The sequence below is a fragment of the Acanthisitta chloris genome, unplaced genomic scaffold (assembly GCF_000695815.1).
Source record: "Acanthisitta chloris isolate BGI_N310 unplaced genomic scaffold, ASM69581v1 scaffold18761, whole genome shotgun sequence".
Classification (NCBI taxonomy): domain Eukaryota; kingdom Metazoa; phylum Chordata; class Aves; order Passeriformes; family Acanthisittidae; genus Acanthisitta; species Acanthisitta chloris.
Genome location: NW_008655645.1, coordinates 1 through 24,080, shown reverse-complemented (window position 1 = coordinate 24,080; position 24,080 = coordinate 1). Strand labels below are relative to the sequence as shown.

At 40.1% G+C, this 24,080-nt stretch overlaps 1 protein-coding gene across 1 annotated transcript in view; it reads left to right on the top strand.

The window, feature by feature from the left end:
* Positions 1-12,440, top strand: part of SH3KBP1 (SH3-domain kinase binding protein 1) — a gene marked incomplete at its 5' end in the record, with an annotated part of 66,408 nt that extends 53,968 nt beyond the window's left edge. Inside the window, 5 exons of the mRNA XM_009084008.1 lie at positions 5,940-6,049; positions 7,192-7,317; positions 8,596-8,867; positions 10,255-10,318; positions 11,784-12,440. Coding sequence (XP_009082256.1) covers positions 5,940-6,049; positions 7,192-7,317; positions 8,596-8,867; positions 10,255-10,318; positions 11,784-11,825 — 614 coding nt within the window. The remainder of the gene's footprint in view (positions 1-5,939; positions 6,050-7,191; positions 7,318-8,595; positions 8,868-10,254; positions 10,319-11,783) is intronic.
* Between the last annotated feature and the right edge of the window lie 11,640 nt (positions 12,441-24,080).

Sequence of the window (24,080 nt, the reverse complement as noted above, 5' to 3'; positions counted from 1 at the left end):
AAGCATCTAGTGTTGGTGTGAATTTTCTTGAGTTCCCTGAAGCTGGTTAGTGCAAGTCCATTTTTCAGCATTTCTTCAGCCTTCAATCTGCAGAGCATGTGCTGGTGGATCAGAGAGTACTGGCTGAAGCCATATTGTTAGCAGTTTTCTTTTTATGGCACTCCCTACAAGGCCAGTGCTAGCTTGCCTGAAAGAGTAGTTAAAAATACCTTACTTGAAAATACGTAATAAACAAACAAATGAAAAAAATCTTCAGTATATCATGTTTCCTCGAGCTGTATTTGCAGTTGTTCAAGAGCTGTAACATGCTCAGATTTGTCAGGGGAGGTGATCATTGTGCCTCTGACTGCAAGAAAAAGTGATCTAATAAGATTTGGCCCACACTAGGGAAAAAGATGGAGAATATTTCCAGTAAAAGGTTGTAGAATGGAGCAGGTTTGTCTTTAAATCACAGGCTGTTATACTGTGAGACATAATTATTTTGCCTGAAGACACAGAATAAAAGTTGGAAAAACAGAAAATACTGGTAAATAAAATTTTTGGAAGACAGAATGTGATTCATAGAATGTTGACCAAAATCTGCCTAAACCACTTCTTTCTTTCTATGCTACTGTTCATGTTCATTTTCATAGAGCAAAGCAAAGGAACAGAATTACCCAGCTGGGTTAAGTTGTATTATTTATGTCAGTGTATCAAAATCACCCATGAACACAGTTCTGGATTGTGAATATTGTAATCAGGGATATGTTAATTTACCATTATATAAATTAATTAGGTCCCTTGCCCCAGAGAGTCCAGAAAAAAAGCAGTAAACTAGATATTTAAATTGTTTTCTATGTGTATCAAGTTGAGGTGCCTGAAAACAGCATATCCATTTCTTCTAGCTCCTCAGTTTTCTTGACCTTTCAGTTCTTTCTTGGCATGTTCTGAATCGTTAAAAATAAAATCCTTATGAGGGCACTGGCAAGTGGTTAGCAAAGCTCATTATGGCAACTTTCTACGTTTAGCTATTAAAGTGATAAAATCAGGATTGAAATGGGAAAAGCTAATTTTGTGCTTTAGGAAAGGCAGCTGTGCAGTCCTGTCCTGGGAAGCCAGGTGAGCTAAGCTGCTTCCCTCCAGAGCAAAGAAGCAGGCAGGTAGGTCTCCCTGGCTCAGCACTGCAGCCCAGGAGCTCTTCTGCTACCAGTGCATCACCCAACTCCTAAAATCCAGTCTGTGATTGATTATGGGTGAGATTCTACTGCCCAGACTGGCTGGGAGCATGGCTGTATTCCCTGAAGGGTACAGTACTGCTCAGCATGGAGGTAGTAGCAGAATCTGGGTGCTTGAAGGAGTTAAAATAATTGTGGTCTGAAAATTCCCACTGATATTCAGATTATTGAGTTGTTTTCTAATTAGTGCTCTATATTGCATGGGCATTAGTGTGGAAGATTTTGTCGGCAGTATCTGTGTCTCATTTGATAGCTTTCAGGATTATTGCATTTCAAGACACTGTATATACCATTACCATTGTTGTCAACCTTTTAGTGTATTGAATATGATTATGAAATGAAATCTACCTCTGTGGCTTTTGTGACATTATTTTCTTCAAATGAATCGAATCCCACCTTTGCCTCATTTCTTTCAGCCCTGCTGTATTTCTGTTCTGTGAAACACCATTAGCATTCTGAATGTCTTGATTCTCTTATCCATCACTTCCCATTTTGGTTTTCTGAAGGTGAAATTTCTCTACTAATTCAAAAAACTTTCCGTGTTAGTTATGTATAAATAACTTTGCTCAAAGACCAAAAATCCTCAACATAAGATAAGATTGAAGCCTAGCCATATTTTATGCCAGAATAGAAGATGCAAGGGTGGGAAAAGGGGTAAGGAAGAAAGAATAACCATGTAATGTTTTACTTCTGGGGTTTTTTTGGAGGGAGGAATTGAAGGTTATTTTCCAGGACAGTGCAAGTCTAACGAGTTAAGAAGTTTTACCTTAAATAATTGTTTTCCTGGATTTTTTAAATACCATCTTCATGCTTTAAATAACCATGTTTCCAAATGAACATAGCAATGGAGGAAAATATCCTATTCTTAACTAGCTTGGAAGGATACCAGGGAATAATTTTTGCACAGCTAACATTTTTCATATTCATGAAATATATTTGCTCAGTGAGCCAGACACTGTACTGTGTGTACTACAGTGGTATATTAGAATTACCCTGATGCCTTTCTTCCCATCTCATGAATTACTTCAGGGATTACTGGCTTGATAAGTGTGACAGTAATAATAAGTGTGTCTGTTTATTTGTAGAACAAGTATCAACTGTTCGTTAATTAGGGAATGGCACTGCTAATTGATGGTTGCTCTCTGTGTTCTATGTGTTCAACAGAATCTTCCTTATTGTTTGTTATTGCTAGGCATAGAGTAAGCTGGACCAGTTCAGAGTTCAGGTCTGTTGGATGCTGGTGTTGGCTTACTGGCAATTAACATGGCTGTGTGGATACCGTAGATTGGACTTTATTTATCATGACACTCCATTTGGGCCACTTCAGGAAGGCTTTACATTTTGCTTAGTATGTAAATTTAAGGTCCCAATTTCTGATAACTGCAGAAATACAAACTGCAATCAAATCTTTGCAGTTAATGACCTTAGTGAATTTGATATAAACAGACTCATGTAACCTTGCTTTCCATCAGCAAAAAAAAATAATTAAATAACCAATATGAGTGAATTCATCACTGAATCTGCAGTATACATGACAACGTGGCAGAGGTTTCATGAGTGGTTCTGTTCCTTATTCAACTAGTTACAAGTTTACTAGATGGGAATTTTCTTGAATCAGTATCTCCTTAGGTGATGATCATGGAAGATGGTGATAACCTTAGATGCAGAGACAATTTGGGAGCAAGAACCACATCTAAATAAAGAGAACAAATGGGGAGATAAAAGGCATATGGAAGTACTGGAAGTGGATTTACTATTTTATCATTGTACCAAATATTGTCCATTACACTTAAATGGAATTTCATTTATAGTATCAGCTAAATGGCTATGATTTCACTAGTTTGGCAGCAGATTCTACCTGTTTTGCTTTTATAGCCTCTGTTCTGCTCTCTTTTTAAAATACAGTGCAGGTATAGGTTGATGTAGTTTAATTTTCTAGCTACCAGAAATGCATTCAGAAGTGGAAAAAATGTAGGATTCCCAGTATTTCTTGATAATAGAAGCTTTGCACATAAATGGTTATCTTTCATGGTATTTATAAAATGCGTGGAGCAAATTATGTCTACAAGTGCTCAAGGACACATTCATATACCCTCTGTTTATCCGTACATTTTGCAATTTAAACATGAATTTATTTTTTTCTGATCACATATAGAACTCTAGGTAATTCCTAGTTTATTTAAGCCAAAGAAACACATCTAATTAAGTGCCTTCACTATTTTTTCATTGGTTGTTTTCCATATTAGTGTAGATACTTTGCTTTGTAAGAGCAGAGAAGGGGACAGTGGCACATAGAACCATTGAAGTGGAAAAGGCCTCTAAGATCATTGAGTCCAACCATTAACACAACACCGCCAAGTCCACGACTAAATTGTGTCTCCAAGAACCACATCTACATGTTTTTTGAACACTTTGAGGGATGGTGATTGCACCACTTCCCTGAGCGCTCTGTTCCAATACTTGACTACCCTTCCAGTGAAGAAATTTTTCCTAATATCCAATCTAGACCTCCCCAGCACAACTTGAGGCTGACTCCTCTTGTCCTGTCGCTTGTTGACTGGGATAAGAGACTGACCTTGCTACAACCTCCTTTCATGCTCGTTCTATGCAGACCACAGAAGTGGAAACACAGAGAGAGGGAAGTCATACACTGGATGCAAGTTATGCACTTCCTAGGCTGCAAGATAACTTCGGCCAGTTTGCTGCCCTTCAAAGCAGTAGTCTGCTCTTCCCCTCAGTTTTAGTAGCTTGATTAAATCCTGTGGTACTGATACTGATCCTTCCACGCAAGTATTTTCATGGCTGGGCATATGCTGTTGGAAAATGAGCTGGATTAAAGCTAGCTCAGGGAAAAAAAAATAGAAAAACCAGTTAGGTTGGAGTGGCTGGGACAAATGGAAGGATTACTTCATCCTCCATTTCTGCTCATGTATATGAGCTTCACGTGTTTAGAGACAAGTGTACAGTTTTGATGGTAATATATACTTGCTGTGAAATTTAACAAAGTAACACAGTTGTGAATATTAAGACAGTGTATTAATATACAGCAGTGATTGGCTATGTGATCTTGGGTCAGCTTCAAATTGGATATTACCAGAAACCAGCTCTTGTACTTGCTTCCCACCCCTCAGATAGGTTTTGTGCAATCTGCTAACATTAGCTCATTTTTACTTTCAAAGCACTGTAGCCTCACCTGTTATGTTGGGTGCAGTTGAGATTTCAGATTGTCAAATTCTCACTGACAGACCGGGTGACCTACCTTTGCACATGGATTGCAACAGTCAACAAAAAAGCAATGAGAAAAATACGTGGTAGAGGACAGTGGGGTCAGTGGTTATATATAGGAAGAGTCGCTCCAAAAATAGAGCAGTATTTGGAGGTGAATAACCTTAGACTATTTCAGGGCTCTTCAAAGAGCTCTCTCCTTTTTCTCTCTGTCTCTCTTTTTTTTCTTTTTTTCTTTCTCTTGGAGATGGAAGAATATTGCTGAATAAGTATTGTCTGACCCCATTTACTTTCTACCTGCCAAATAATGAATACTTGAATCAATTTAAATGTCCTTGTGTGCATATAGTTTATTGCACAGTCTCCTTAATTCATTTGTTTTTCCATTGTGTTATTTTGTATGATGGTTGTACTATGGCAACAAAACTGGATCTTCAGAGGTTCATTGTTCTGTAACAGTTCTGAAAATTAAGTGTCCAGTATATAGAACTATTAACTTAAAAGCTCTTTCTTCCTACATGTGTGCAGTGGAAAATAGTCTCTAAAAAATGAATATCATTCCAGTATTTGATTCATGTCTGAAAGTAATTTTGCAGAATTTTGATTTATCTTGTCCAAAGTACATCTTGTATGTTTTCTGACTCCTTCCTGCTTAAGATACACAGTAGGGCATTTTGAAATGAAGGTGAGTGAAAGTGATATAACCCATAAAAATAGATGAATGGTATTAAGCCATTTGATTCAGACATGTAATCCTGAGCTCTGGTATTCCTTGAGCCTTCACGTTGTTCTTTCACGTAAACATGTTACTGTGGGGCTGAGTTCAGCAGCATTTCACTGCCCATGAAGACGATTGATACAGTATTTGATCAGACCTGCATCCCCTGGGCTGTGTACAGCCTCAGGAGCCTATTGGAGCTTTATGTACCATAACCTCTGCTGGAGGGAAATATTCCTCTCACCTATAGCTGCTGTGGTGCCTCCAGCCTGCAGGTGTCCAGGAACCTGCAGATCACTTTGAGCTCCATCATTCTCATTCTGCACTTCCCTGAGCAACTGCTGCAGATGCAGCACTGGCAGTACAGTTCTTGAGAAAATGGGTGCACTGTCTTATGTCTTCACTTATTCAGGAAAATAATTACTAACCCCTTCAGTAGCCAGATGGAAATTTTGAAACTGTTTATTCCATGCCATAGGACCCATGATGTCATTCAGCTTTCACTGTGCTGAAAACAAAGCCAAAGGCTCCTCTACACGTTCCCCCTCTGCTTTATTGTGTTTGAGATGGAAAGGTAATTGTTCTTGGCAAGGGCAACTGCATTACAGCTGCCTTTGACTTCCAGGTTTTTTTAGTGCCATTGTGGTGGCTAAACATGTGCAGAACACTGTGACACAGTGGGGAAAATGGGATTTCATTTCTTTGAAATTAGAAAAAAATGTGATTCTTTCCCTTTGAAGACAATTGCCAGAAAACCAAATCAATTCTATTTTATTTTTAAGACTTGGAAGGTTTTGATTCTGTAATACCAATTGCTGAGAAGCTTAATCATCCAACTACAACCAGACCAAAAGCTACTGGCAGGCGACCACCCTCCCAGTCTCTCACGTCTGTAAGTTAATTTTCCTTTTCTTTAAAAAATATTTTTTAAAATACCTTTTTTCTGAATTTTTTCCCCCCTCCTCTTTGTGTTCCCTGATGTTTTTAACTACTTTTACACAGCCATTCCTTCACATGTACAATGAGGCAGAGAGATGCAGTTCAGGAAAGTGAGTGTCCAAAGGCTGCCAGTTTTGAATACTGATGTTTAAAACATTCCCTTCCTTCTAAGATTTGTACCCTCTTATTTGGATGCTGCCAAGTATTCCTTGCCAGCCATGACTGAGCCCAGAAAAATCCTTTATAAAAATCTTTGGAATATACTCATTTCTGCTAAGTATTAAGGATTTTGAAAGTGTTTCCCAAAAGACACATTTCCCTTGGTTTCTCTTGAACATTTACCAGATTTTGAGGACAAACAGACCATTTCAGTCTTCAACAGCTCTCCTTGAGCCATCATGTGTTTCTTCTCATTAAGATCACAACTGTAAATATAAGGGTGATTTAAATTTAAACCATACTTTGGAAACCACCGCTTCATTTTTCAGTATCTTTTTCTTGGGGGTTTGGGGTTTGTTCACTTCTTGGTATCTTGGTACAATTGCTTGGTATCATAAATACAGGAACATAAAAGACCAGTAAAAAGGTTTTCCTTCCTATGGGGAAAGGAACAAGGAGTGGAAAGAGCCTTCCCTTTTTGCACCTTTCCAAAGAGGCCATGCACAAGGCAGCCCTGCAGTGCCAGCAGCCTGCACAGGCAACAGCATAGGTGCTCTGGAGAGCAGCAAGGTGAGATGTGTGCTGAGCTGCTCTCCAGGTGGCAGAGCTGCCATCCTCACAGCACTGTGCCCAGTCCTAGCCCAGTAAGGTGCAGCTCTTCGTGTGGATGGGAGGGTGCTTTCATCTTCTGATAAAATGCAATTCAAAGGTCTAAATTAATGTTGGATTCAACTCTCAAGCATATCTTATTTCTTGAATGCTTTGAATCAGTCTAGCCTTGAAAACAAGATGTAATAAAAGGGCAGTAGCTGGAAAGAGTCCTGATTTTAAGTATTGTTATTTTGAAAATGATAGCTAAAACAAATTCTTGTCCAATGTAAATATTCGTGGGTTGTTTTTTTTCTTTTTCTGTTGTGGTGTGTGTTTTCTACATAGTCATCCCTTTCAAGCCCTGATTTCTTTGACTCACCAAGTCCTGAAGACGAGAAGGAGGAACATGCTTCCATTACTCACAAAACTCTTGAAGTGTCGAGGAAGTCAAGGACTGTTACAATATCACAAGTAAGTTAACTGGATTGCCTCTGTTTAACCTTAGCACGTGCATCTTCGTTTTTAAAACAGTACTCGAATATTTAAAGTTTAATTTAACCTGTAACTTAGCCCCTTAAAGAAGCTTAAAATGATAAAGGTAACTAAATATTGTTCTGTGCTTGAAATGCAAGTCTAAAGTGAATTTGCACAGTTAAAATGTCTCCATAACCATACTATGAAAAAAATTCTTTCTAGCGTAAATGCATTTCACAGAATCAGAGAAGCTAAGGAAATAAATTTTAGAAACAAAGACCTTTTTTTTCATCTGTAAATTGAGTTTACATGAGAAGAGTCTGTAAGCAGAGAAAATACAACTCTTAGACCTACTCTAATAGTATGTAAATTTAAATCTGCAAGTATAATCATTTTGATACTGGTGTGATTGTATTCAGTTTATAGGCTTGTGTCATTCTTACAGGATACCATAGCAGAATCAAACCTGACAGAAGGAGGGTGTAGATCAGGCTTTAGAGGTTGGAGCTATATTTTAGTACATAAGGATGCCTTTAATAATACAAATATTGCATTCTGACAGCATAACAAAAGTACTTGACATGATTTCTGTGATCAAGTTATAAGGATAATGTTCTGCTGTGTAGCTCCCTCTTCTGGGAGCTCCTGCATTAAGGAATACTCTTGGACCAACAGTTGTAAGTTATATGCCAAAGCTGTTCCTGTAGAACAAGGTGACTGCTATCAGAAAGGAGCTGCTGGAGGCTTTAACATTGATGGCCAGTTAAGCTCTGGAATAAGATATTCAATAATAATAAGATCAAGGACTCTGACCCTGATAAACAAACTAAACAAACAAACAAAAACTAATTTATAAAATGTTAAAACAACATTACTAAGGTCATGAAGTCAAGTTTCCAAGGCACTGAAGTGATTTGGCTTTCTTGTGATAATAACACCATTTTAATTTCTATGGTTACACTTGGTTTTTTTCTGCAGAACACTTTTGTATTCAGGGCTTGCTCAGGACAGGTTCTGTGCTCACTCATGGCTGTGTAGTGAGGAAGACTGGTTTGTGCAGGACCTGCTCTTCCCTCCCCATTGCACTTTTGCCTAATTTTCATGTGCAATGATAATGACTAATCGTTATATTTATCATTCTTTGACCAAAATTGTCCATGTTCAACTGTTGCACTTTTAACATCACTGAAGGGCAGCTAAATACTTAGCATTGGTTAGAGGTTTGATTTTCATAAAGCTTTCTGCAGACATTAAATGTTACTCTTTTTGCTGCAGGTGTCTGATAATAAAACTTCCTTGCCACCAAAACCTGGAGGTCTGGCTGGTGGCAGCAATGTACAACCATCACTATCCCCTTCACCATCACCTGGATTTCACTCAATTGCTATGGGAACAACAGGCCACAGGTCAAATTCCCCGTCCCTGTTTGGTACTGAAGGAAAGCCAAAGACTGAGCACTTGAGCCAAGGTCAGACTACCCTGGAAGAGCTGAGAACACAAATTAGGGAGCTAAGAACCATCATTGAAACTATGAAAGACCAGCAAAAGTAAGTACTGCAAATCACAACTGCAGGTGGGATGCATCCATTTGTGCATAGAGGTGGCAGATTGTGCTTGAGCTTGCCTTCATGTATGTTACTCTGCACAGTTTGCCTTTGTGAGTGATTTTCATGTAAGAGAACATGTTCAGGGCTGAGAACCTCAGCAAAAAAGACCAGCACTATCCACAGCTTTTTTTTTTTCCCTGTGTTATGATATAGGCAGATGTTTATGGGATGTTAAAGAGTTAAGTGACAAGCTATAAACAGTGAATAAGATTCTTATGTTGTTTTATTTACCAGTAACTATTTGGTAACTCGTGCAATCGATCTCAGTAAAATGGGTGCATTTGTTCTAGTTGTAGTACAAAGTACTACAAGTTCCTAAATTACTAAATCAATTTGTTTGACTATTAACACATTTTCTCTGGAAACTTGTGTTACAAAAGAACTAACTGATTTGTGATTAGGACATTTGAAGACCTTTCTGTTTATGGCTCTGAATCTTACTATTTTAGTTTTGAGCATCTTTATTTTCTTCAGGTTGCTCATTTCTCTTAGGCGAAACTGAGGCTGGCATGTAACTTTTGCTGTTCCTGAGAATATTTAATGCTTTGGAAGCTAAACCTTCACTTACATTGTCAGTCGTGTGTAGCCCAGGCAGGAAAAAGAAAGGGGAAGCAGCATGCAGAGACTGGGGCGGAACAGAGGTGTGCAGAGAGTTTGGGAGAAGATGTGGGAGGGCATGGTTCAAGCTGGATGTAGCCAGCAAACCTGACCCTGCTCCTCTGGTCTCCCCAGCCCTTCTTGCAAGGGCAACTTCCACCTACTGGTTTCTGTCGTAAGGTGAGATCACTCAGTGGGAACATGAGTAGGTGTCTGCTCCTTATAGATATATTCCCCTTGGCAACAAAGAAGAATGACAGAAAATCCATATTTGGGATCATTAAGTCTTATAAATGAAGTAGAAGGTTACATTGTATTGCTGGCATAAACAGCTTTTAAATGGCTTAAGTATGTGATAGCATGGGCAGCATTTGTGTTTCCAGTTCCTGTAACCCACCAACAGTCAATCCATCTACATTTTGTATGGGAAAAAAGGCAACTGGGTGCTGCTACAGTGTTGGTACAGCTAGTCCAGAGGAAAGCCTGTGGATATCAGGAGGAGTTTTATTGTTCATTTGCTATGTGGGATGTGGGGGGCTACTGTCCTGTAGAAAGTCTTACTTCTCTGTAGTGTAGCCTGTAGTGTACGAGAATATGATGACTTTAATTAGTTGTTCAGGGGAAAAAAATATCTAGTGAAGTGGGGAAAATATGTCTCCAAGAGATCATCTTTTGTATTTTACAAGTTTAATTGTTTCCATTCCAAGCTTCCTTTGCATTCTTTTAACAGAAAAGAGATTAAACAGTTGCTGTCTGAGTTGGATGAAGAAAAGAAGATCCGTCTACGACTGCAGGTACTTAAATTATTTATACTGTTAGGGATGTATTGGCAGGTTTGATTTAGTCTCAGATATGGGACATAAAACTCTGCTCAGATACTTAGATTCCAGTGAATCAAAAATGACACATTTATGTAAGGGATACACCTGCTCCCTTCATCCCACTGCTAGTCTGTATCATATATATTGCATACTGAATTTTTTCTGAAAAGCCTGATAATAATCTTAAACTTTTTCAGCATGAGTAGACAATTTTTTTTTAAAAAAATTAAACACAATATAAGATTCAAACTATTATATTTTTCAGCCTCGGTTTTAATTGTTTGATTTTGTCAAGATTAGATTGTAATTTCACTGGGCTGTTCCCAGTTTGTAAAGTGCTTGGGAACATGGCAAAGGGTGGCAGAAATGGGGACCATCAATGTCCTAGGACAAGCTCTAGGACTGCCTAAAGTACTTTAGGCTTCCAACCATGTAGGAGCATAGCTTCCAATAACACACAGTTCATGGTCCGCTGAAACTGAAATTATTCAGATAAAAATCAGTGAACATTTTTGGTAGCTGTTACTGACTTAGTCTAGCAGGCAGGATTATTCAAAGGTCTGGATTCTACCTCCAGTGATGGCTTAACATCTTTATACAGAGACCTGCATTGATGGATTTAAAATTATGATCTTAGAGCTGAATGCTTTTACTCCAGTTCAAATGTTGTTATACTGGTAAATGTTCAGATGACAGCCAAGATGTCATTGTTAGCTTTACATGAAGATGAAAGTTAACAAACAGAAGTTGCATCAGTTTTAGAGTGCTCTGGTAGTCACAAAGTAGCACAGCTCTCAGTCCACATATTAAAGAAAACTGCCTTGATGATGGTGCAGTTGAACACTGTGGGTCTGTTTAATAAATCTACTCCCCCTGTCTTAGGGTTTTCAGTGTCTATCAGAGGGGCCAAGTGTACAACTAGGGCAAACGATGGTTTCAGCCACATCCTTTTACCACATAGCTCTACATCCATCAGAGTCTTTAAGGTACCTGAGTGTAGAGGAGAACCACCATCCTTACAGCAGGAACCATCCCTGTAGGAGATGCTGCTAGCTGCTGCTCCTCAGTACCAGTGCTCATTGTCAGCAGTGCAGTTTACTTGTGCTGGCTGTATGTGTAGCAGCTGGTGCATGGACACAGTGCTCATTCTGCAGGTCATTCCAGGCAGAGAGCTGTGTGGCTTGTAAAAGTTGTAATTTAAAGAGATTGAAAGGCCTTGCAGTGCATTCAATGACTATACTTGTCAGGCTCTGAGGGGAGGAAGCTGTGAATGGTCATGTTATGCAGCTGAGGACACCTCAATTTGTGAAATTCGTGGAAGTAAGAGTAGTATAAAACCCATGCTTGACACCTGTGGGCAAGATGGAACATGTGCTTTTCAAGCCACACCAACTCTGATTTCATCACAAATGCCTTCTTTTTTTCTGTTCATTTTCAGATGGAAGTTAATGATATAAAGAAAGCTCTTCAATCAAAGTGAATACTTGATAGGTGGAATGTTGCATTATTCTTCATGACTGAGACTCAAATTTATGCCCCAGCCAAAATAACTTTGTGCCAAATGATTAAAGAATTGCCTCAACATCCCTTTATTTGAAGGATTAGCACAGCAGTCTTTGATAGCACAACAAAAATACCAACAAGGACAAGATTTCCACCCAAAGCCGTGCTGTGCAGCACCAGTTGTGACTGAAATTGATCTTCTTGTGCTAAAGGCTCTCTACTTCAAGATCCTAGGCGAAATGAAAACTCAGGCAGTTTAGTCCATAGTGGTACTATTTTGATGATATTTTTCCATAAATAAAGTGTATTTCAGATTATCTGTTTACAAGCTTTATGATTTTGACTTTTGGTTTTTAATTGTCTTTTGTCACAGATTTTAAAATGTTTGTACTGCATATAGCCAGGAATGAATGTTAATGTTGGGGCTGGAGGGATTATTTTTGCTTCGAGATAGAACAGCCTACTTTTTGTTATGGTTTTAAGTTCTGTTAAATATGCAATTTTATGTCCCCAAATCCCCTACAACTTATTGTGTACAGTAATGTATTTACAAGAAGGAAACAAACCAACAGAAGTCTGGTCTTTGCAATGATTTGTGCCTTTCTTTGCCACACACTGACCGGAGCCGGTTGCGATCCAGGTCTCCCTAATGTAGCTACCACGACGACTCCTGTCCCCGGTGCCCGGCGGAGGTCACTTCTCACTGTACAGCTGCTCAGCCTGTAGAGCCAGGTTTGTGTGAGGTGGCAGGACAAAAGGGCACAGCTGAGAGCAGCTTTGTCTTGAGCAGCTGTGGCTTTTTAGCTTTCCTGGTTTGGATAGGCCTCTCCCTCAACTTGAATGTTCATCTCCGCTTGATTTTCATTAGATGATTTAAACGCCCGCCTCTGTCCCCAATTTTGCACAGAGTGAACAGAATATGCATTATTAAAGCAAAAATAAATAAAAGTAATCTATAAAACGTCAATAAAAAGTTGTATTATTTCATGCACAAGGTTCTCTATCGTGTGACTGTTAATGTGGTATTGTTTGCTACATTATATTGTTCACTTATAGACTGATACAGTTCATATTCCTGTTTTTGCAGCAGGACTTCCTTCTCCACATTTTGTTGAATCTGATGCTTACTTCATTTCTTCCAGTTTCTCTGTTTGCTTTCATCCTTTCAAAATAAGGTCCCTCATTTTTCTGGTTGTGGTTTCATGTGTTCTTAAGTAGCCACGGAGTATCTCTACCTTGTCAGCAAATCTCTGATGAGTTTATACAAAGTGTTTAAATAATGAATATTTTTGCATAGCATGGAGTGAGTGGGTGAGTGATATTGGTGATGTTTCAGAGTGACAAAAAAAAAACCACAAAGGATCTATTTGTCATCTCATCAAATGCCAGAGCTGGCTCCAGCAGCACATCCTGTATCAGTGCTAACCACCCTGCCTGCCAGGAGCTGGGTGAGACGTAGTATGCAGTTGGCTGGTCACATTCACACATGGTTGGCAGAGTTCCCATAATCTTTTTGAAATGCATAGATGTATAAAATACACACTCCACCATACCCGAATCTTGCTTTATGGCTCTCAACTGGCAATACAGAACCTCACTGTTGGGATGATTTTCTCTTCCAAAGCATCTGCTTCTATTGTAACAGTGGTGACTGAGATTGAAAGATTGGATAGTGAAACACGAGAACTTTTTTAAAGTCACAATACATTGCTCAATGTACTCAAACAGAAGCACTAATAAAATATTTTATCACTGAAATGCTCTTATGTAACATTTCTAAATAACTACCTTAAAATATTTTTGTACAAAGAATGAGTCCCACCATAGCTCTCCAGCAATAAATATTTCTACATTGCTTCCATGAGTTTTGTGAAGTTGGTAGCAGGGTTAGGAGAACAGGAGGAAATGAGCGTGTAAGGAATAAGAATTCTGTTTAGGTTTGTAGTCATACATTTGTGATATTTATCCAGGAATTAGCAGCTCTGGTTTCCTAATTGCATCCCTGGAAAGAGATAAAGTATTGTATCTGTGGTAAAGAAAGTAATGCTTCCTCAGCTGTACCTCAGAAATATAAGAGACATCTCAGAAATATTTCCTTTTTTGCAAATGAAAGTCTGAATTTGGAACTGAGTTTCCTTGTATCAGATTACATTCTTTTATCTCCTGTTGAGAGGAGGTAATTTGTCATTTTATAAATCCAAGTCAGAAATCCAACATATCATGCTTTGTAAAAGATGGTCAAATGAGTTTTTGTGAAAATGCTTTGTTTTGCCAGTTGGTTATTCTGGGAGAGGAGAATTTGTAGAAATACAAGCTCTTCTGGCTGCATTTCATTATAGTAATAGAAAGCATTTCACATCACACATGGATTTTTCCTTTTTAAAGAATATCAAATATGCACTAAACATGTGGATGTAAACTGCTGCTTTTAAAAGTGTTTGGGTTTATATTCAAAGGAAAACAGAAAACACTGGTGAGCTACAGAGTGATTTTGTTGTGAAAATGATTAAATATTGTTGTTTGAATAGTTGTGGAAATGACTTTTCATTAACTTGCACACACTGGTCTTGTGGCAGACTTCTGTTTATGTGTAGAAGTCAGGTGTGAAACATCAGGCTCATCTCTTTGGATGATAATACCCAAATTCTTGATTTGCAAAATGTTTATGTTATTAAGAAAATAGTTTTATGTCCTCTTTTTGTTCTTCTTTCAACTCTTAAAGGAGCAAGTATTTCTTAATGTGAGAGCATAGCACTTGGCACTTTTTAAAAGTTCTACATAGAAATAAGATGGTAAATAGTCAAAGTGGGTTTTAAGTTCTTTTACTTAAATTTCATCTTCTGTGGCTTTCTTATTAATTCATTTGTGAATGAGCAAAAGGCTCAGATGAATCTTTTGTTATGCTAAGAGGTCAAAAGACTAAACACAACTTTATGCAGTAAATTTTGTGAGCTACTTTGTGTCTGAAATATCCATGAGTGCCATGGGCCGTGATGGCCGGGACTGAAATTTGTACTTGTGAAGCAAGGTGAGGGAGTGCTGTAAATCACACCAGAAACTCATGCTTTGCTGAAGTTACAGACCTGTTTCACTCGTCTTCTTGTGGAGCTGACACATGTGAGCAGGCCCTGCTCACCCTCCTCACCAGGCTGTCTGCTGCAGGGGCAGATGCCCAAGGCCCATGGCATTACCAGGTTCTCTGCACATCACCCTGTGCGTGGGGTCTGCCCACACAGAAGTAGGTTTGCTTAAGCATTCCTTGGCCATGCCACTGCTGTCCTAAGTGTGCTGTCAGCTCTCATTTTTAGCCTTGGTCTGGGGCTTTTATGCTTCTGTGGTCCTGCCTTGGGAGCAGAGGGCTCTGGTCAGAGGTGCTGCAGTCCATGGATCCTACCAATACCAAGCGCCACAAGCCAAAGAGAGAGTCCAGCTGGGGTGGGGGTGATATGCAGTGCTCCTGCTGCAGGAATGGCCAGTCAGCAGTCTGCGAGGCCAGGAAGAGCTGTGTGGTCTTCAGTGTCTGCTGCTTCTCTGAATAAGGACCCTGGGGCTGGAAACAGGACAGAGGTGCATTGATGAGGAAAATGCGAAGGCCGGTGAGAGAGGGAAAATACCTTTCATCCAGAAGGGCTGTGGTTTGGAAGGCAAGCAGGAATTTTGCTTAAAAGTAGAAACAACCAGCCACTTTACAACTTCTGCAGTAAGGAGGCTTTTCAACTGTGTCGGGGTGGCAGTGCTGCTGGGCAACTGCAATTCCCATAGGCTTTGGCAAGGAGAAGGTCTTCCAAGCACTGATTTCTGTTCATGGCAATCCTTACCTTAGGTGAAAAAGAGCCAGAAGAGGTGGAGCAGAACTCTCCACTAAACATCAAGTACTCGTATCCATGGTTATTAATACCCTTCAGCCAGAAATTAGCTTTTGATTGGCACCTTTGGCCTCAGCTGACTCTTGAGCTGGCCTGGGAATTAGCAGCTGTTTGCATGTGACCCAGCCCATTCACTCCCAGCTTCCTGCAGCTGCTTCCCTCCTGCCCTCCAGCCATTCCCTGCCACTGGAAAATAACCAACTTCCTAAGGTCGTGGGTCCTGAGGGTGAGGGGGTGCCAGCCTCCCTTCCAACTTTCTATTCAGGTAATGAAGGTTATTGGACCCACTTAACACATTGTTTTCTCTTTTATTTAAGATGATTTCCAGTCCCATGCAGACACAAACTTTTACAGGTAGCAAGTGTAAACCACTGGCAGCCTCAGGAAGAGCTGCTGGAGAGACTTTGTGCTGCCACATTCAGGCTTTTCTTGACCCAGCCTTGCAGCCAAATTGCCCCTTGCAGTGCTCACAGTTCCACTATTGGACAGTGTGGGGGTCTGGAGTGCAAACAGCTGAACTAACGAAATGGCTTAATACTCCTGTGAATTTTTATTTAAAGTATTAGAAATTAAATCGCATTTTTAAATGTGTTAGCACCGTAGGATGAAAAATTTAAGATGCAAATTAATTTTGTTGAATTGTCACCCTACAAACTGCAGTCTTAAGTGGATATTAGCAAGATAATTAACTATAATTCTAGACAAATCTCTAGATCTATGGGAGTAATTGTCCTGACACATTTTAAAGGTTACAATAGGGAGGCAGTGCCTACCAATTGCTCTCAGCCTCCTTGGATAAATAAGTTTCAAACTGTCTTATCCTCTTTTTTTTCATGTAGGAAAAGCAACTGGAAAATGTAGATGAGGATAGTCACAGGACAACAAAACTGGCTTTTATCAGTATGATCTTAAAACTTGTAATAAGCTGTTTCTCTTGGGGGAGAAAACTTGAAAATTAGAATGCCAAAAGCAAATTAGCTAAGAATGGGTAGACTTCAAAATCAATTTTGAATATCAGAACATTAAAGAAGTATCTGTTTTCAAAACTCTCTCTGGTAAAGCTCCACTTCACTGAGCCCAGACCTGGCATTTTCATTTGCTATGGGAGATGATTTTCCTCAGTCTGACAATGTCTTCCCTGTGTGCTTCATCCCAGCTAATGAACAGCAAACATGCTTCTGCAAAGGGGCCCATCCAGCTGATTTTCACCTCCTCAGATATCTGCAATCAAGAGTTTGGGATTTTGTGAAAGCACTTCTTGGACTCTTCTTAGAGCTGATGAAAATTAAGCTGGGCAGCTGTCCCTGCTACAGGATGACCCATTACCTGGGTTTACCCCCTTCTGGGGATGGTTTTCATTGCAAAGGGCACAACAAGTAGAGGTGAAATCACAGTTCACACAATCTCTTCACCATGCTCTTTCTCCTAGCACAAAGCACCAAAAAGAGAAGAGCAGTTAAGGCAGGGTAAGTAGAAAAGTAGGTGCACCTGCATGGAAATTGCTGCTGCTAGATAATTTGGCTACTCTGGATTCAAAAAGCCAAATTTACTGAGCCCAGCTGGAAGCACAGATGCAGCTATTTAGCAAATAAAAGCACAAGGCAGAGGGAAATATGATGTCAATTTTGAGACCCCAGCAAAAGCAGTGCTGGCTGGAGAAAGCTAGCTCATTAATGGATGGCATGTCTCTTGTGGGAGGTTCAGGATGTTTGTGCTGTGATTACACAGTTGTGCCTGGCATGTGTCACTGATTCCAGGGGAATGGAAAGCTTCTGATGCTCTGACCTGAAGGACCTGCTCACCTCAGAAATACAGCTCTGTAACCTGTGCTTGGGGAGCTCTTAAAACAGGAAGGATGTCACATTACTGCAATAAATACAAGCATCAATATATTGAAGTCAATGAGGCTGATTCAGAGCTCCCAAATGTCACCAGTGCATTCTCTCCAACTGAGTGCAAGTCTGGGGTAAGCCTGAGTTCTCCCACTCACATTTCCACTTACCTTCCAGGTCTCCTAACTCAGGGCACATGCTTCCTCAGCCTTTCCCTGTGTAATTATAAAAGGCAGCAATCTCGGACTCTAAACTTTCTCTTGTCTTGAGACTGAGATATTGCCATGACTCTGTTAAAGAGTAAGGCAAGTGAGATGCTCCTCAGGTTGGTTTCATGCTGCAGCAGTGTATGTGTGCCATTGGGAAATCTGCAGCTTATTTTTTCATTTAGGGATATAAGAAAGAGTATTTAATATTTGTCCTACATACATGTATGTGCCAAAGTACTAACCATATATTCCACTTCTCTGTTGCTGTGTGAATAGCTGAGAACACACCAGAGCAGTACTGAAATAATTATGTTTTCTAACTGGATTTAAATTACAGAAAACAAGGTTGTCAGGTAACAAAATGGATTACCTTTTCCTTCTGGAAATCTTACATCTATCATCAGCTCAAGTCTTCATTTCTTTGAATTGCTTGAATTTCTTCAAGCAGCTGTTATTTGGAAATTCCCAAATCAAAAGAGGTAGATGTTTCTATTACAAGGCTATTAGCAAAGCATGTATTGCTTCCTATGGAAAGGTCAGGAATACTTGGTGCTTTCTAGGTGTCTTGGATTAGAACAGGAAGTGGGTTTTTATTTAACTTGCTTTTCGCTGTGAGTTGCAGGAAGAAACTCTTTGGAACTTTGACAGAAATGTGATTTGATGCAATGATGGGCTGAAGGTCTCGCTTATGGCATTATAAAACTTTTCTGCAATGATTCCTATCATACTGGCAGATAGATGTCTGATAAGGGGCTGCATTTGAGTGACAATGTATCTGGCCCTAAAATTTTCAAACTGTGCAGGAGTGACGCGTTACTTGGCAGCAGCTCTAATAGCCTCGAGCATGTGGCACTGCTCTAGCAAAGAATAAATGTAATATAAGCTGACAAAGCAGAGAAGACAAAGTGTCTGGCATCACACCTAGGTCTCACTGTGTAACCAGGAGAGCTCCAGGACCAGCCATAGACTGGTGCACATTATGTGCATTTGGATTTCATCATTAAAAGTACTGAGAACTTCACCTAGCCATGCCCAGTGCTAATAACCTCACACTTAAAAGCACAGGCATCATGCAAGCAGAGAAAATAGTTGCCAGAGGTTTTGAGAAAGGCTGATGTTACTCCCTGTCTCACTAGGTGCCTTAGCTGTGCTCCTACCAATTACTGCCTGTTTCTCCCATAAATTTTCACACTGCTAGTTCATGAATGTGAATTAGGTACTGATTTTTTACTTTTTTAAGCAAGATTTTGGACATTGGTAGACTTCTTTCTTCACGTATCAAGCTCATATTTAACAATATTTCATTTTCTTGACTGCCTTAACAAGAACAATGTGGGTGCAACTTAAGAACTCTTATTGAAATTGTACTAAATTTCCATGCTTGCTTAAATAATGAAGTTTGCATTAGTACCTATTACAAAAGTGAGTGTTAATATAACAGATGAAGAGGCTTTTTATTTGCCACTTCAGAGCAGTTATTGACTTCTCAGGATTCCTTTGCTGCTCACAGTCCAAGTGGTAATAGCAAAAACATTGTGCTTACAGATATTTAAAAGCCTTTCAGGCAGCACTGACAGCTTTGCTTTTGCTAAGCTTCTAAGCCCCATGTATCCTCATGTATCTCACATCTACAACAATCTAAAAATCACCTAAATGTGAATAAAAATGAATCACGTATTCTAGTCCTCTCCATTATTTGAACAATATGTGTGCATAACCATATTGTGTTCCCTGCCACAGTCACGATTTTGCTGGGCTTTTGTTAATCAGTAGACAAAGTCTGTTTAACTGGAATAAAAGTGAATACTCAGGTGGCCTTTATCATTAATATTTCTTCAGTGAGAAACAGCTTGAGAAGGGCTAAAAGTGACAATCTTGTCTTAAAACAGTATGTAAGAACAACTGCAATAAAAGCACTGAGCCATGGCACATAAAAAAGTCAAAGATACTTTGATCAAGCTGAAAACATTCATTTTTTTTCTTTAAGCTCCTTCTTATTCCCCAAGGAAATGTATATGTCTCACCCTTAGGACCTGAATTGCAGACCTAACATGAGGAGCAAGCAGTCTGTTAGGTTTCGGGCTGCAAAAGAGAAAATATTCTGGCACTTCTGCACCAGGTGTGATAGATGCCCAGGACTCTGTGCTGGTGGGCAATCTTCAGGAAATACTCCCAGGGCATGGACAGGTGGATTCGCACTTTGGAAGAACAGCTCAAATCTGCAGGTTCCCCACAGACCTGGGTGTCTTCTGGTTTGCTTGATACTTACCTGAACCAAGAGATTTTGTCTTTCCCTGACACTGCATAAAATGGGAGGAGCCTCTTTATAGCTGAAAATGTTAGAGAGCAATGATACTGCAGCCTGACATTTATGGCACCAGTTCTCATCTGTGTTTTCTTTAAAAAAAGGGAAGCTAAGTTATGATGTAGCTATATATGCATCAGGGGAAAAGGTGGCACATCTGCCTGTGGATTCAAACTATATAAATTTACAGTTTGAAATTTATATAACTTTACATTTTTAACAGGAAGTTTGTAGCCCTTGGGAAAAAAGGAAGGACTCGCTTCCCATTAGCCTGGTTATGTCTAGAGAAACAACTGCTGCTGCTCAGGGATTTGCAAAATTAAAAAAAAAAAAAAAAAAGGTGGTTTCAAGGACATCTATTTTCTTTGGAGAAGTAGTAATTAATATTCTGCACTAATTGGATTTGACAGGTGCCAAATGCTGACTGAGAAAATTGTGGCATCATCTTTACCTTACCGTCTAAGAGTAAATGTTGACTTCTCAGACTGTGCTCAGTTTTGTTAGGTGAGATTCTGTGCAAAGGCAGAAGGTCTTGGAAAGGTGTATGAACGCTGAATATTCACTTATGGCCTGGACCTTTGAATGGACAACTCTATAGGGGCAAAGTGGCTTTTTTTATAACCTTGTTACAGGACAAGTTTTCCAAAAAGAGGAGTGTTGCATGACTTACTGTTTGTTAATTCACATTTAACACTTTTTGGTTTGCACAGAAAAAGTTCAAATAGCCCAAAAACCTGAATCTCCCATTTACTCTTACTCAGGTGGCTTGCAAGATGTGAAGAGGCTATTGCTCAGTGGAAATGTCAGGCATGCTAGCACTGAACCACACTTTCTGAAGATACAGTCGCAGTCTATAAAATGAAGCTTCTTCATTTAAAAATGCTCCTTGTTTCTAGATTCAAAAAAAGCATACAAATTGTACCAGGTTAAACTACTGCAAATCAACGACAGCTTGTTAGGACAAATACCCAAGGATTAGTGAGGATGTTTGGAAGATGAGTGAATAGAGTTAAGAAAAAGGGAAAATATAATTTCTTTATTATAATCATGTAAATTATCTAATAGACTATCACCCTGTTTCAAGACCAAGAGATGGACTTCTCAGCAAACAATTTAAAACAGTAGCACATGATAAAAACTGCAAAATGAAACCCAAATACATGTCTTAGATCTACAACAAACTAAATTTTTATAATCTCTAGAAGGAACAAAAGGCTTACTTATTATGTCTCAGTGGCATCCCACTAAGCAATCCCAGCTTACATATTCATTCCAAATTGAGACTTTAACAATTTTCATGATCACAGAAAGCGCCACAACATACATCTGTTGTTATGAGCACATTAAATTGCAGTTTGTGTTTTTGTCTGTTAGTTGCTGAAAGCCCAAGAATCTTCTCAAGTGAGATAAATGCTTTTCCGTGCAAATAATCTTTGCCAGCACTGTATTTTTCATTTGTTTTTAATAGCAGCTGTTCAACCAAACTTTTTTGTAATTTAAAAAATACAAAGTAGGATTTGTATTGGGGAGGATCATAAACTTATGTGCTAGTGTTTTTTGTTGGTCAAAGGCTCAATGTGCACACCAAGTGTCTTCTAAATGCAGAATTCAATTCTAGTCCTGTTACATCAGCTAATTGGTGCATTACTGGATCAAGGCTAATAGAGTTGGAGTTGTCATATAAAAAGGCTTATTCTTGCCTGAAGAGGAAAGCTGCCAGGAACAAAGGGGATCTCTGGTGGCCATATAATTCCTCCAAAGTCTCATATACTAGTGCTTTTGTCAAAAAAACACACAGGCACTCCCAACCTGTGAACCAAATCCAAAGGTTTATTTGCCCCAAACTCCAAAACAAGAAACAGGCTTGCCTGTTAAATTTTTTATCCATGTTCTCTCTAAAATCTTTACAAGCCACTAAGCAAACATGAACACTGCACAGCGCTGTGCTATCCTCATGTTGGAGTGTTTCTCAGAAAGACTGGCTACTGCAATTCTAACTGCAGTTACCAAGCCCTGTTGTTAGAGGTCGGACCCTGGGTTCTGAGGCAGAGTCAGTTTATTTTAGCTTGAGCTGGGTGCTCCTGGAGGGGGACCCTGAACAAAGAAATCCCTGGGCCTTTACACCCTCACAGTCTGCACATAATTTTCATGCACTCTTCAGGTGCCCTGCGTGTGCCTCTTGGTCTGATGGTGATTTATGGTCTGGGGTCTTGTAACACCTCACTGTATTATTTACCCATGTAGACAGGCCAGTAACGGCTCTTATCTCCCAGTTTGGGGCAACCCTGGGGCCCTATTTTGTGCAACTGGTTACCAGGGTCTCAGCTCTCACCTGAAGGTATCCAGTCTTTGTTTCCTCCCCTGTGGAGCCATTCATGCTAACAAAGGGAGCTCATTTAAAGTTCACCTATGCTGTTTTGTGCAGGGCCCATTCGTGCTAAGCTGTAAGCAAGTTATAATAAACTTAAACCTACACAATTAGTTTCTCGTGTTCTATAAGTATATTTAGTTTAATCCCAAACAGCTGAACACCTAGAGAGGAAAATACTGTGCTGTAAGGCATTGGTTGTTGCTTTTGTTGTATTACTTCACTGAAAGGATGGTCAGGCATTGGAATAGGCTGCCCAGGGTAGTGATTGAGTAATGCCCCTGGAGGTGTGCAGGTGTGGATGTGGTACTTGGGGATATGGTTTAGTGCTGAACATGGCAGTGCTGTGTTAATGGTCAGACTTCATGATCTTTGCAGTCTTTTCCAACCTTGGCAATTCTGTGTTTCTATGATTACAGCACGTGGTAAAATTATTATCTCTGATGGCCACAGGGAGCCACACTGCATCAGAAGGCAAAAACACTGTTTGTTTAACAACCTCTTCTGTCACCATGAGTGAAAAATGAGATTGAAAAGCTTTCCAGACAGGTTTGCTACATCAAATACAAATTTGCTGCAGGACTGCACTTTTCTACTGTTTTCTTTGATTGCCAGTAGGCCATGGCACTGTAGGGTATAAGTGTCCTTTTGACAGCTTCAGTACAAGGCCAAGAGAGAAAGTTACAAAGTCCTTCACTTCCTCTTGCCTCACACAGCTGTGCCTGGCCCAGTGTTGGAGAACGGCTAAGAGAGCAGGGATATAATCCTGGGGAAGGCCAAAAAGAGCTAGGCCGCAGTCCCCTGGGAATGTACAGACACAGTCCTGGGAATGCACCTGGGAATGCAGTGTGTACAAGCAAGGCTCTGGAGATAGTAACTTATATATGGATAGGGAGTAACTCAGCTGGGCAGATGGCAGATGGCAGGGGTAACTCGTCCTTGAGGGTGAAACAAACAGGTTTGAGAAAAACAGCTAGGAATGCACCCAAGCCTGGGAAAGCAGGAGATAAGCCTCACAGCTGCAGCTGTGAGTAAGGGGAGTACCTGAATGCTATCTTTAGAGCCTAGCCAATTAAAAGTGATGGATAATTGTCCGCCTGCTTCTGCACTGTATAAGAAAGAGCCTGTCGGACAATAAAGATGGAGCTTGCTGTATCCCCCACACGGAGTCGGCCGCTTGCTTCCCCGTGCGGAACCTTCACCTTTCCCAACAGCCCAGTAGCAGTGCCAAAGCCCAGGCTGCCATCATCAGTGCAGCTAATAAGAAAAACATGTTAGGAAATCAAAATTAATTTTGTTCTTACTAAGAAGCCAGGAGTTGCTGCAGAGTTACTAGGAGCTGATTTTTGTCACGATCATGGGAAATTATGCAGAAAAGGAATTTAAGGAAGAACTATCATGCAAGGTTCTGACACAGCTTGTCTGTGGTCAGAGTCGTTCAGGGACAGGAGAATCAGTGGGGAAAAAGCTGTGATGGAGAGAGTTGAGGGAAGATGAACAGATAGCAGTTGCCTTTGCTCCTTGAGCACGGAGCTGCTGTTTGGTGCCAGCAGCGGCCACAGCCTGGTCCGGGGTCCCTCGGCTGTGCAGTGTGAGGCGCGGCAGGAACCCGAGCTGAGCCGGCTCCAAACCGAGGGAGCTGCGGGTGCTCA